General features: G+C 45.7%; 1 protein-coding gene across 3 annotated transcripts in view; it reads left to right on the top strand.

Moving 5' to 3' along the window:
* Nucleotides 1-13,895, top strand: part of LOC137543600 (class I histocompatibility antigen, F10 alpha chain-like) — a 281,306-nt gene that overhangs the window by 155,917 nt on the left and 111,494 nt on the right. For all 3 annotated transcript variants that reach the window (XR_011025548.1, XR_011025547.1, XM_068264701.1), the window contains one exon: nucleotides 770-820. Coding sequence is in view for 1 of the 3 variants with exons in the window: in XM_068264701.1 (XP_068120802.1) it covers nucleotides 770-820 (51 nt within the window). In the remaining 2 variants the exon portion in view is untranslated. The remainder of the gene's footprint in view (nucleotides 1-769; nucleotides 821-13,895) is intronic.

The raw sequence follows: 13,895 nt of genomic DNA, 5'->3' as shown, positions 1-13,895 counted from the left end.
ATTTTTGTTTTTCTTAACATCTTAGTAAGGGGCTTTTAGGACCATTGTAGTCCCTTACACACTCCAATGAGTTCTGGGTCACCATGAGCTTGCTGGTTAGTCTGTACCTCTCGGTCTACAAGCCCTACTCCATAGAGCCAAATTAATCCATGCCATGCACTGATGAGGATCAAACAATCCGAAACAGTCTGTATGCATGTTGGATTATTATGGCTCTGTACATATTAACAAGCTGACACATCATTGCATTCCAGCGGTTCTGGAGGTGTGTTTAGCTTCTAAGGGTACAATGGTTAATTTGCATATATTCAGCAGTGGTGCTCTGGGAGACATCTCGAGCTCACTCCAACCTGAATTATCGCAAGTTCTTTCTGTTTTAGGAAAGCAAACTTTTGTTTCTCCTCGAAGAGCAAATGGCCCGTATGCAATATATATTTTTTATCCTGCATTTTTTTCTAGAAGATAATTTTTCATTTCTATTTAGAATAACTTTTCATCAAAAAATTGGTGAGAAAGTACTATCAAAATTTTAAATATTTTCTTGCTTGCTGGTTGCTTAAAAGACATTTTATTGTTAAGGTTGAAAATATCACTTAGGAGAAAAAGCATTGCATGAATTGCATATGGGCCACTGTCTTCTCCTGGTTGCTAAATTGTTTTTTTTTTTAAGTCTTCACACAGGAGTTTTTATTGCCCCTCATAGCTGGTATTATGTGTCTCTTATTAGTTATTATTTCCTGATATCTTCTCTCCTCTCTGTGTGTTTCAGGGAAGCGTGCTGGAGGTGCTGTTGCTGCTAATATCTATGTTCCAGCTCCAAGTAAGTCACACTATAATATGTGCTTCTCCTCTGCAGGGTCATTACTACCTGTGTGTTGTATTACAATGTAACTCCGCCTTCTATGATACATTTGCTGTGATTCGGAGTTAAAGGAAACCAGAGATGAACGCTTTTGCACAAAATAAACATATCCCCCGATAGATTTTACAGAATAAATACTATACCTGGTATTTTCGCCGCTCTGGTGTGCCTCTTTTTTGTGTTTTTTTTTTTACTATAACTCCATACAAAACACAGTTCATCAGAAAAGCATATTATTTAGTGGGCTGTTTGCAAAATGAAATCACCATTTCTAAAAACCTCTTATGACTAAAAAATATAGATTAAAAAAAAAAATTAAAGTACCGGAAGCTTCTCCCATCTCATCACAGCTCTCTGTGATGCTGCAATTATAAAGAACAGGAAAGCAGAGCCAGAAGGGGGCAGGCTTGGGCTTGAAAATACACCAGACAAGACAGACTCAGCTTTAATGATTCCTGAGCAAAGCCAGATTGAATGCTCAGTCGAGGATTTTATCAGGGCTGGTAACAGGCAGGCTGAGCAGTGAAGAATGAAACGGAGAGCAAGGTAGGTGTTTTCTCTAATGTTCCCATTGATATATATGGTAAATACAAGAGGGTGCTTCATCTCTGGTACACTTTAAGACTCGCTGCCAGGTCCGCAACACAGGTGGCTGTTCCAATGCATGATTTTCCCTGAAGTGGCTGAGATCCCATTCATTTATGATGAATTGCAGTGAATTGTAACGGATGGATGGGTACATCAGACAGTGCAGTTTATGCACTTCTGGTGTCCCAGCAGATTGTCTACCCTGCACTTTACATACCAGTATAATAAAAAAAATGTTAAAAAAACAACAAATGTTGCCTGTATCACATCTTTCATCCTTTTCCCCTGCACTGCAATAGTCCATCATTACCCACTGAAATGCCACATGAATTTATAAAATGCCAAATTAAATTACTGCAGGAGGTTAAAGCCTTTGTAAATTCTCATGCACTGTTTAGGTCAATTACCGAGCTGTTACTGCATGTGTGAAAATCTTAGAAAATACTAAAAAAAAAAAAAAAAAAAAAAGTACCCCATGAAGAATATTATTATTTAGTACTGCATATATATTGCGCCAACATCTTCCACAACGCTTTTACAGAGTTTGGGCAACCTTGTTAATCATCATGATTTTCCTATATAAATCGTTGGTTGTTACGATAACAAATGTCAGTTAAATATATTGTATAGGAGACACACAGTGATATCTGAGAAGTGAAATTAGGTTCATTGGATTTACGGAAAGCGTGCAATAATTGTTTAAACAAAATTAGGCAGGTGCATAAATTTGGGCACCACAAAAAAGAAATGAAATCAATAATTAGTAGATCCTCCTTTTGCAGATATTACAGTCTCTAAACGCTTCCTGTAGTGTAACGATTGGTGTCAGCACACAGATATTTCTGATTATTGGTGATCTGCAGTATCACCAATAATATAGATGCTATACCTGATTATATGGTGATCTGCAGAATCACCAATAATACTAGTATAGCTAACACTGGACAACCAAGGTAATGTTTAGTGCAACGGTAATGGGAGATAACCGTTCACCCGAGGAGCGGGTGTCTCAGACTGTACTGCAGTCGGGACTCACGTAATGGGCGAGTGAGACAGACCTTACTGCAGCCAGAGGAGCAACATAGAATAGTACAAAGAACAGAGGCACAATGGTGCAGTATCACTGATCACCTAATGAACCAGTGATTCAGACGATACTGCAGTTGTGTAGTGTTTGGTGCACAGTACAAGACAGAGTAACCACTGCACAGTTGATCCCCTGTGGAGCAGGTGATGCCGGCCGTGTTACAGCCCAGGCGTAGTTTGATGTAACTGGTGCTACTGCCTGAGGCACAGGAGTCAGGGCGGCCCGAGAGCCAGTGATTCAGACAATACTGCAGCCTAGGAGTGAGTGACACAGATAATACTGCAGCCTAGGAGTGATAGTATCCTTGCACCAGAGACAGTGGTGCAAGGACTAGAGACCCTCACCAGTGGCAGAGCCCACTGATGCGGGAGGCAAGGTCAGACAGGCAAGGTTGGCAACGACCAAACAGACACAGTACAGAATCGAAAAGCTGATTCAACGTCAGGGACAGGCTGGGTCGGCAATGTGAATCAGATAAGCAGAGGTACAGAATCGACAAACAGAAGAGTGGTCAGAGGAAGCAGAAAGTCATAACAGATAAACAACGCAATTAGTACTTTAAGCTATCAACAGATACTGGCTAAGTGTGGATCCCCAGCTCCGGCTGGTTCTAGCACACTGTAGGATCTGACTAGGGTCTGAGCGCTAACACAAATAGCATTCGCAACAGCAGACGCGGAGCTACTGACAGACCTGCCCTATATATACTCAGTCAGGCTCCACAGCGCCGCCCCAGACCTTCAGCCAATCTGGATGCTTGCCGGAGTCAGCTGACAGCCTGATCAGCTGACTCCCCTCTTAGCTGCATAAAGGTCCTGACATTCGGCCCGCGCGTGCGTTGCCCTTAACCTGTGAGCAAAGGAAGGAGCAGACAAAGTTTGAACATGCGACCACGTCCGCCGGCTGACACGCGGAGATAGCCGCCATGCCGCTTGTCTCAGCGGCGGCATCTCCGCTATTCCTCACAGTGACCCAACCCCCCCCCCCCCCCCCCCGAGGAGTGGACCCCGGACACTTCCCACCCGGCTTTTCCGGATGCAACTCATGAAATTCTTTCCTCAAATCCTCAGCATGCATGCGACAACTCGGTACCCAAGTTCTTTCTTCCAGCCCATATCCCTTCCAATGGACCAGGTACTGTACAGAATTCTGCACCAATCGAGAATCCAAAATTTTCTCGATCTCATACTCAGGCTGATCGTCAATCATCACAGGGGGGGGGGGGGGAGAGGAATCCACGTGCACAGCAGGTTTCAATAGTGACACATGGAACGATCTCACACCTCTCATGCTGGCTGGGAGATCGATTGTGTATGTAACATCATTAATCTTTTTAATGACAGGATATGGGCCAATGAACCTGGGTCCCAACTTGGGTGACGGTTGTTTAAATGCCAAATGCCGAGTAGATATCTACACCATGTCCCCTGGGGAAATTTTCCACTCTACAGACCGTCTCTTATCTGCTTGTTTTTTCTGAGACTGAAAGGCCTTACCCAAATTCCTCTTAACTGACCCTCAAATCTCCTTTAGTGCCCTTTGCCAATCCTCTAGAGCCGGGAAAGGGGACAATGCCACAGGTAAAGGAGAAAATTTGGAAATTTTTCCCGATACCACCTGAAAAGGGGAAAATCCTGAAGAGGAACTCTTCAGATTATTGTGTGCAAACTCTGCGAACGGCAGAAACTTTACCCAATCTGATTGTGCATCTGCCACATAGCACCTGAGAAATTGTTCAAGGGACTGGTTGACTCTTTCGGTCTGACCATTGGTCTGTGGGTGGTAGCCTGATGAGAAAGACAGGTCCATCCCTAATTGACGGCAAAAGGCTCTCCAAAATTTCGATACAAACTGGACTCCCCTATCTGACACTACGTTTTCCGGGATGCCATGTGTAACGATCGGTGTCAGCAACCAGAGAGAGAATCTGATCCTTGGCAATCCGCATTATCCCCAAGAATACAGATATACCCGATTATTGAGGATCTGGGGAATCGTCAATAATCAGATATGTCTAACCTCTAGACACCTGAGAGCGTGTAAGTGTTTGGTGCAACAGTAACAACTCTGAGTGAAGACCACCAGAGGAGCTGGCGGCCTAAGACTCCTGAGGAATTCACCCCTGACTGTGGGTGATATTCCTGTAGCCTGTGGACCCCTGAGCGAGGGACCGAGGCTGGGATTGCAGGAAGCCCTGCTGCTAATATAAGGTCTTGCCCTGAACTGGGCTAACGTAATACAGTAGTAGCACAATCCTAGTCTTGGGTGTGAGGTCCGTAGTCACAACACCCTGGAACTAGCCTGGAGCATAACATAAATGATAATACAATTCCCTAGTCTTGGGTGTGAGGTCTGTGATCGTCAACACCCTGGAACTAGTCTGGAATATAACATAAATGATCATACAAGTTCCCTAGTCTGGGTGTGAGGTCCGTAGTCATCAACACCCCGGAACTAGTCTGAAGTATAACAGCAGGATAACACAAGTCCCTAATCTTGGGTGTGAGGTCCGTGATCATCAACACCCTGGAACTATGCTAGAGAATAACACAGATGAAATACAGTATGCAAAATAATCTGGCTCAGTGTGAATTCCCAGGTCCACCCGGTTCTAACACACTGTGGGATCTGACTAAGGTCTGAGTGCCTTCACGTAAGTGTTAGCAATGGCAGACAACCAGTAACTGACAAGCAGCAGAATATATAGTAGCTGGACTCTGCCGCCCCGCCCAAGCCACTCAGCCAATCATGAGTCCTGCAGGAATCAGCTGATCTTCCTGATCAGCTGACTCTTCCCCTGCTGGTATAAAGGTCCTGAGTTCAGGCCCGCGCGCGCGTAGCTCTCCATCTGCCTATGTGCACTAACAGACCCAGCCACACCAAGCGCACGCTGCTGCATGCAAACCGCCGCGTTGGACGCAGAAACAGCCGCATTGCTGTCAGGACATGCGGCGGCCTTTCCGCATTCCACCATACTACCAGACGCGTGTCTATGCGTGCAAACCGCCGCGTTAGACGCGGAGTCAGCCGTCTTGCTCTTGACACACGCGGCGGCTTTTCCGCGTTTTCTCACACCATGCAACCGGAAGATGTGTTGGATGAAGAGATCCGCCAATTCCTGAGCCGAGGGGAGTCCTTTTAAGGGGACGAAATGAGCCATCTTACTGAACCTATCAACTACCACCCAAATGACCGTCATGCCCTCAGACCTAGGGAGCTCTCCCACAAAGTCCATCGACAAATGAGTCCAGGGCTCATTCGGCACTGGGAGAGGCTGCAGCGTGCCAACCGGAGCCTGGTGAGAGGGCTTACTTCTAGCACAAACTGAGCATTCCCTCACAAACGCCTTACAATTGGATGCCAGTGAGGGCCACCATACACATCTCGCTAAAAGATCCTGAGTTCTGGTAGCTCCAGGATGCCAAACATTCTTATGGGTATGGAATAATTGTAGGAGTTGTAGGCGAAAGGGGAGTGGCACAAATAGAACCCCCTCAGGTTTCCCTTCAGGAACATCCTGTTGATAGGGGCCCAAGGTAACTGACCAGTCCTCCCAGGTCTCGGTAGCTGCCAATACCACCCTCTGAGGTAGAATGGTCTCAGGGGTTGAGGGTTGAACTGTCTCAGGCTCGAAACACCTGGATAGCGCGTCAGCTTTGACGTTCTTGCTACCTGGTGTATATGTTATAATGAATCTGAACCTCGAAAAGAATAAAGACCAACGAGCCTGCCGTGGGCTAAGCCTTTTGGCCCCTTCAATGTACTCCAAATTCTTATGATCTGTATAAACTGTAATCGTATGCTCTGCCCCCTCTAGCCAGTGGCGCCATTCTTCAAATGCTAACTTGATGGCCAAAAGCTCCCGATTACCAATATCGTAGTTCTTCTCGGCAGGAGAGAATCTACGTGAAAAGAAGGCACGCGGGTGCAGCTTGCCCTGAAGACCTGAGCGCTGAGACAGAACAGCCCCAACCCCTACTTCAGATGCATCGACCTCCACAATGAAGGGGAAGGTGACAGCCACATGTCTCAGGATGGGAGCGGAACAAAACAGTTTTTTTAATGTGGCAAAAGCTGCCTGGGCTTCTTCTGACCAATGATACGTGTCAGCCCCTTTTTTAGTAAGACTGGTGAGGGGTGACACTACAGAGGAGAAGCCCTTGATGAACTTTCTGTAGTAATTAGCAAACCCAAGAAACCTTTGGAGAGCCTTCAATCCCACAGGTTAAGGCCACTCCAATACAGCCGAAACCTTCTCGGGATCCATCACAAGTCCGGAAGTGGAAATGATGTATCCCAAGAATGGTACCTCCGTGACCTCGAAGAGGCACGTCTCCAACTTTGCATAAAGTGAATTTTGTCTTAACTTTCGTAAAACGTATTTAACATGTTTACGGTGTTCAGTCAGATTAGGTGAGAAAATCAGTATATCATCAAGATATACCAGTACAAATTTTCCCAACACCTCCCGAAAAACTTCATTAATTAGCTCCTGGAAGACGACAGGGGCATTACACAACCCGAAGGGCATAACTAAATACTCGTAATGCCCGTCGGGCGTGTTGAACGCCGTCTTCCATTCGTCTCCATCCCTAATGCGGACCAGGTTGTATGCCCCTCGCAGGTCCAATTTGGAGAAAATACTGCCATTGGTCACCTGGGAGAACAGATCATCTATCAAAGGCAATGGGTATCGGTTCTTGACCGTGATCTTATTTAGCCCTCTGTAGTCAATGCAGGGCCTAAGCCCTCCGTCCTTTTTCTGTACAAAAAAGAACCCTGCACCAGCTGGAGATCGGGAAGGACAAATGAAACCCTTGGCCAGATTTTCCTTAATGTATTCCTGCATTGCCAGTTTCTCAGGCCCCGAGAGATTATAAAGATGGCCTCTAGGGGGCATACAACCAGCTCTTAACTCTATAGGACAATCATAGCTCCGGTGAGGAGGAAGTTTGTCCGCAGACTTAGGACAGAAGACATCTGCAAATTCCGCGTACTGCACTGGTACCCCTTTAACCTGAATCTTAGTGGCGCAGATAGCAACCCTCTCCAGACAATGATGATGACAATGGGCTGACCAGCTTTGTAGCTGACCTGACGCCCAGTCGATCTGAGGGGAGTGGAGTTGCAACCAGGGCATACCCAGGATGATGGTTGAAGTAGCCATGTGAAGAACAAAGAACTGTATTTTCTCTTTATGCAGAACCCCTATAGTGCATGTTAGTAATGGTGTCTGAGACAGGGGTTGTCTACACTGTAGCGGAGAATCATCAACTGCCGTGACCACAATTTGTCGGTCTAAAGGGATCAAGGGAATCCCCAATCTGTTTACAAAATCAAAGTCTATAAAATTGGCTGCAGAGCCAGAATCCACAAAGGCCTCTGTGAACGTGGCCTGACCCTCCCACGTAATGGAGCATGGGAGGAGCAAACGGTTATTGTTTAGAGGTATTTACTGCTCGCCTAGGGTATTACCTCTGACTACACCTAGGAGGCAGCGTTTCCCGACTTCTTAGGACAGTTCTGGACAATGTGAACCTGCTCCGCACAGTATAGACACAGCCCTTCTGACCTTCTACGATTCTTTTCCACTTGTGTCAATCTAGAGTGTCCGATTTGCATCGGCTCGTCTGGGGGTGACGGAGGTGGAGAGGAGGTGTAGGAGATAGATCTTATAGCAGTTTTACCATGAGTCTGTTTCTGATAACGCAGGCGACGGTCTACTCGTACTGCGAGAGCTATTGCCTCGTCAATGGATTTGGGCTCAGGATGTCCCAACATCAAATCGGAGACTGCATCAGACAATCCTGACAAAAAACAATCTAATAAGGCGTACGTCCCCCACCTAGCTGACACAGCCCACTTCCTAAATTCCGCAGCATAAACCTCCACCGGATTACGTCCTTGTCTGAGGGTCTTTAACTTCCTCTCAGCAGTGATCGCAATATCCGGATCGTCATATATTACGGCCATGGCCTTAAAAAATTCCTGAACTGAGGATAACGCCTCATGCTCTGAATGAAGACTATATGCCCAAGTCTGTGAGTCTCCTGTCAACAGAGTCTTAATAAACGTTATCCTTTGGCTTTCAGATCCAGATAAGTTAGGCCTCAACTCAAAATAGGAAAGCACACGATTCCTGAAATTCCGAAAATCAGATCTGTGCCCTGAGAACTTCTCAGGCACAGCCATACGTAAATCTGTAACGGGAGGGGACCGCACTGTATCGACAGCCGACTGAAGTGCCCTGACTGAACCAGACAATTGGGTGATCTGAGTCTGTTGGGTATTGAATACCCCGGTGAGATTATTCGCCGCAGTGGTCAGGACTTCAACTTGGCTGCGTAGTGCGTCCATAATGTTTGGTCTGCTGTTCTGTAATGATTGGTGTTAGCACACAGATATTTCTGATTGGTGATCTGCAGTATCACCAATAATACAGATGCTATACCTGATTATATGGTGATCTGCAGAATCACCAATAATACTAGTATAGCTAACACTGGACAACCAAGGTAATGTTTAGTGCAACGGTAATGGGAGATAACCGTTCACCCGAGGAGCGGGTGTCTCAGACTGTACTGCAGTCGGGACTCACGTAATGGACGAGTGAGACAGACCTTACTGCAGCCAGAGGAGCAACATAGAATAGTACAAAGAACAGAGGCACAATGGTTCGGTATCACTGATCACCTAATGAACCAGTGATTCAGACGATACTGCAGTTGTGTAGTGTTTGGTGCACAGTACAAGACAGAGTAATCACTGCACAGCAGATCCCCTGTGGAGCAGGTGATGCCGGCCGTGTTACAGCCCAGGCGTAGTTTGATGTAACTGGTGCTACTGCCTGAGGCACAGGAGTCAGGGCGGCCAGTGATTCAGACAATACTGCAGCCTACGAGTGAGTGTCACAGATAATACTGCAGCCTAGGAGTGATAGTATCCTTGCACCAGAGACAGTGGTGCAAGGACTAGAGACCCTCACCAGTGGCAGAGCCCACTGATGCGGGAGGCAAGGTCAGACAGGCAAGGTTGGCAACGAGCGGACAGACACACTACAGAATCGGAAAGCTGATTCAACGTCAGGGACAGGCTGGGTCGGCAACGTGAATCAGATAAGCAGAGGTACAGAATCGACAAACAGAAGAGTGGTCAGAGGAAGCAGAAAGTCATAACAGATAAACAATGCAATTAGTACTTTAAGCTATCAACAGATACTGGCTAAGTGTGGATCCCTAGCTCCGGCTGGTTCTAGCACACTGTAGGATCTGACTAGGGTCTGAGCGCTAACATGAATAGCATTTGCAACAGCAGACGCGGAGCTACTGACAGACCTGCCCTATATATACTCAGTCAGGCTCCACAGTGCCGCCCCAGACCTTCAGCCAATCTGGATGCTTGCCGGAGTCAGCTGACAGCCTGATCAGCTGACTCCCCTCTTAGCTGCATAAAGGTCCTGACGTTCGGCCCGCGCGCGCGTTGCCCTTAACCTGTGAGCAAAGGAAGGAGCAGACAAAGTTTGAACATGCGACCGCGCGGCCGTGTCCGCCGGCTGACACGCGGAGATAGCTGCCATGCCGCTTGTCTCAGCGGCGGCATCTCCGCTATTCCTCACAGGTAGGTTCCAATTACATAGTTACATAGTTATTTTGGTTGAAAAAAGACATACGTCCATCGAGTCCAACCAGTATAAAGTACAACACCAGCCTGCTCCCTCACATATCCCTGTTGATCCAGAGGAAGGCGAAAAAACCCTTACAAGGCATGGTCCAATTAGCCCCTAAAGGGAAAAATTCCTTCCCGACTCCAGATGGCAATCAGATAAAATCCCTGGATCAACATCATTAGGCATTACCTAGTAATTGTAGCCATGGATGTCTTTCAACGCAAGGAAAGCATCTAAGCCCCCTTTAAATGCAGGTATAGAGTTTGCCATAACGACTTCCTGTGGCAATGCATTCCACATCTTAATCACTCTTACTGTAAAGAACTCTTTCCTAAATAAATGGCTAAAACGTTTTTCCTCCATGCGCAGATCATGTCCTCTAGTCCTTAGAGAAGGCCTAGGGACAAAAAGCTCATCCGCCAAGCTATTATATTGCCCTCTGATGTATTTATACATGTTAATTAGATCCCCTCTAAGGCGTCTTTTCTCTAGACTAAATAAACCCAGTTTATCTAACCTTTCTTGAGAAGTGAGACCTTCCATCCCACGTATCAATTTTGTTGCTCATCTCTGCACCTGCTCTAAAACTGCAATATCTTTTTTGTGATGTGGTGCCCAGAACTGAATTCCATATTCCAGATGTGGCCTTACTAGAGAGTTAAACAGGGGCAATATTATGCTAGCATCTCAAGTTTTTATTTCCCTTTTAATGCATCCCAAAATTTTGTTAGCTTTAGCTACAGCGGCTTGGCATTGAGTACGATTATTTAACTTGTTGTCAATGAGTACTCCTAAGTCCTTCTCCAAGTTTGATGTCCCCAACTGTATCCCATTTATTTTGTATGGTGCTAGACCATTGGTACGACCAAAATGCATGACCTTACATTTGTCAACATTGAATTTCATCTGCCATGTATGTGCCCATATAGCCATCCTATCCAGATCCTGTTGCAATATGACACTATCATCCTGAGAGTTGATGATTCTGCACAATTTTGTATCATCTGCAAAAATAGCAACATTGCTCACTACTGCATCCACTAGGTCATTAATAAATAAATTGAAGAGCACTGGACCCAGTACAGACCCCTGTTGAGTCTTTATTGAGAGTCTTTATTCTGGTTGAAGGTATTTTGGACCATTCCTCTTTACAAAACCTCTCTAGTTCATTCAGGTTTGATGGCTTCCGAGCATGGACAGCTCTCTTTAACTCATACAGCAAAAAGGAATGGCAGCGCTTTCAGAAACTCATACCTGAATGTTTTATTAGCATAAGATGTGCAGAGCTCCAATACTACTGGACTAAAATACACACCAACACTCATTGCAGGCATAAAAAATGGGGGAACATAACTTCAGTGAGGGGTGAACCTGAATGAATTATCTGCCACAATGTGCAATGCTCCAATGACCACTGGACTAAAATACACACCTAGCTTCACTTCAGGCAAAAGGGGGGGGGGGGGGGTGTTAGCTTCAGAGATAATATGTGCACAAATTATGCCTACTAGACTTTCCCACGGCGGTGACGGACCCCCTTGGGGAGGACCTACCTAACGCTAATCTAGCGATAAAAACACAACATTTCCAGTGCAGCTAAGCAGACAAATGGTATACACATTTGATAAAACATACACACAGACTGGTGACAGCGCTCATGGATGCATTCGCCTGCAAACCTACAAAGGCAATGCACAGCCCCTCTGGACTAAATACACGCCCTGAATGCAAAGCAGATGCAAATTGTGTGCTAATTCTAATCTAAAGCTTTGTGGAATAATTGTGAATCAGTGAATGCAGCTAGCCACTAGTATACACATATTCAATTCATACAGCAAAAAGGAATGGCAGCGCTTTCAGAAACTCATACCTGAATGTTTTATTAGCATAAGATGTGCACATGCGGAGATAAGACTTTTCGAGTGGGGTTATCCCCCACATTATGTGGAGAAGTCTAAAGAAAAGGTATTGGCCAAGGGGAGGTCTACTCTGCTGGCCGGCAATGCTCGGGCAGCGCAGGGTGTAGGTGGAGATATTGTTACATTTTCCACAGCATACAGTATGGAATATTCTTCTGTGATAAAAATTCTTAAAACCCATTTGCCTATTCTCCTTGCAGATCCAGAGATATCACCGATAGTGGAGGGTAAATGTAGGTTTGTTAGCAAACGGGCACCCATGCTGGGAGACACGTTGTCTCCCAGTTTATATGAGGATCGGAGCTCTGGTCGTGGGGCAGCTTGGTTGAGGTATCGGGGTTCCTATAAGTGTGGGGTGAGAACATGTAGGTATTGCAGGGTGCACTCCACCGGAGATACTGCTTTATCATTTAGTAATGGTAAGACCTTTGGTCTTAAACAGTATATTCATTGCGGTACTAAAGGTGTAGTGTACCTTATCAATTGCAATGCTTGCAGGAAGCAATATGTTGGATGCACCACTAGACCCTTGAGGGCTAGGATTGCTGAGCATTATTGTGGTGCGGCTAATCCAAATTGCTTAAATCCCTCCAATGTATCTAGGCATTTTCATTCTTGTCACGGCTGGGATTTGATATACTTTTCATTGCAAGGTCTGGAGAGAGTATACTTGTATAGTAGAGGTGGAGATTTAGAAAAGAAACTATTAGAACATGAAGTGAGGTGGATTTTTGATTTGGGTCCTAGAGAGCCTAAGGGGATGAATTATAGATGGGATGTTAATTTATTTGTGCGAACCCCCCCCCCCCCCCCCCCTCTTCATCTCCTTTCCCTTCCCCCTCTACCCTTTTTCCTTCTCCCTTTCCCTCCTCTCTACCCTTTTTCCTTCCCCTCCCTCCCCGCCCTTACTCTGTAACATCTCAGAGCAATTTTTCTCCTCTTTTCTTCTGCCCCCTCTTTTTCCCTTCTCTACTTGTTATTGCAATAACTGTAATGCCAGTTGGGAGATATAAACGGCTAGTCCTACCAGTCTGATAAAATGGTTGTTTTTAAATGTAATGTTTATAATTTGAAGATATTTGCATGCAAATTATTGTGCAATATGTTGGAGTCCATTATCCCTCCACCTGTATAGGTGTGGAGGTGGGTGTGGCCTCTGGGTATTTAAAGACTGCTGAAATCAAGTCATATTAGCTACGACTAAGGACCCGGTGGGATCAGAAACGCGTCAGCTTACAAGCTGTTCCATTTTTGCTGTTTTCTGTGATGGTCCAATAAAGTATTTGGTTTTAACTCATGGAAGGTATGCGGAGGAATCTTTTGAACATCCAAAATGAAGTTGGCTTGTACAAATGTGCTTTAGCATATCTCAAGCGGCTCTGTTTGTGCTGTGGGTGGAGAAAAGGCTTCCTCTGCATCACTCTCGCATACAGCATCTCCTTGTGTAAAGTGCACCGAATGGTTGAATGATGCACAGTGACTCCATCTGCAGCAAGATGATGTTGTAGGTCTTTGGTGCTGGTCTGTGGGTTGACTGTTCTCACCATTTGTCGCTTCTGTTTATCCGAGATTTTTCTTGGTCTGCCAGTTCAAGCCTTAACTTGAACTGAGCCTGTGGTCTTCCGTTTCCTCAATATGTTCCTAACTGTGGAAACAGACAGCTGAAATCTCTGAGACAGCTTTCTGTATCCTTCCCCTAAACCATGATGGTGAACAATCTTTGTCTTCAGGACATTTGAGAGTTGCTTTGAGACCCCCCATGTTGCTACTCTT

The sequence above is a fragment of the Hyperolius riggenbachi genome, unplaced genomic scaffold (genome assembly GCF_040937935.1).
Source record: "Hyperolius riggenbachi isolate aHypRig1 unplaced genomic scaffold, aHypRig1.pri scaffold_113, whole genome shotgun sequence".
Lineage (NCBI taxonomy): Eukaryota > Metazoa > Chordata > Amphibia > Anura > Hyperoliidae > Hyperolius > Hyperolius riggenbachi.
Note: the sequence above shows the minus strand (reverse complement) of the source record. Positions and strands in the feature narration are given on the sequence as shown.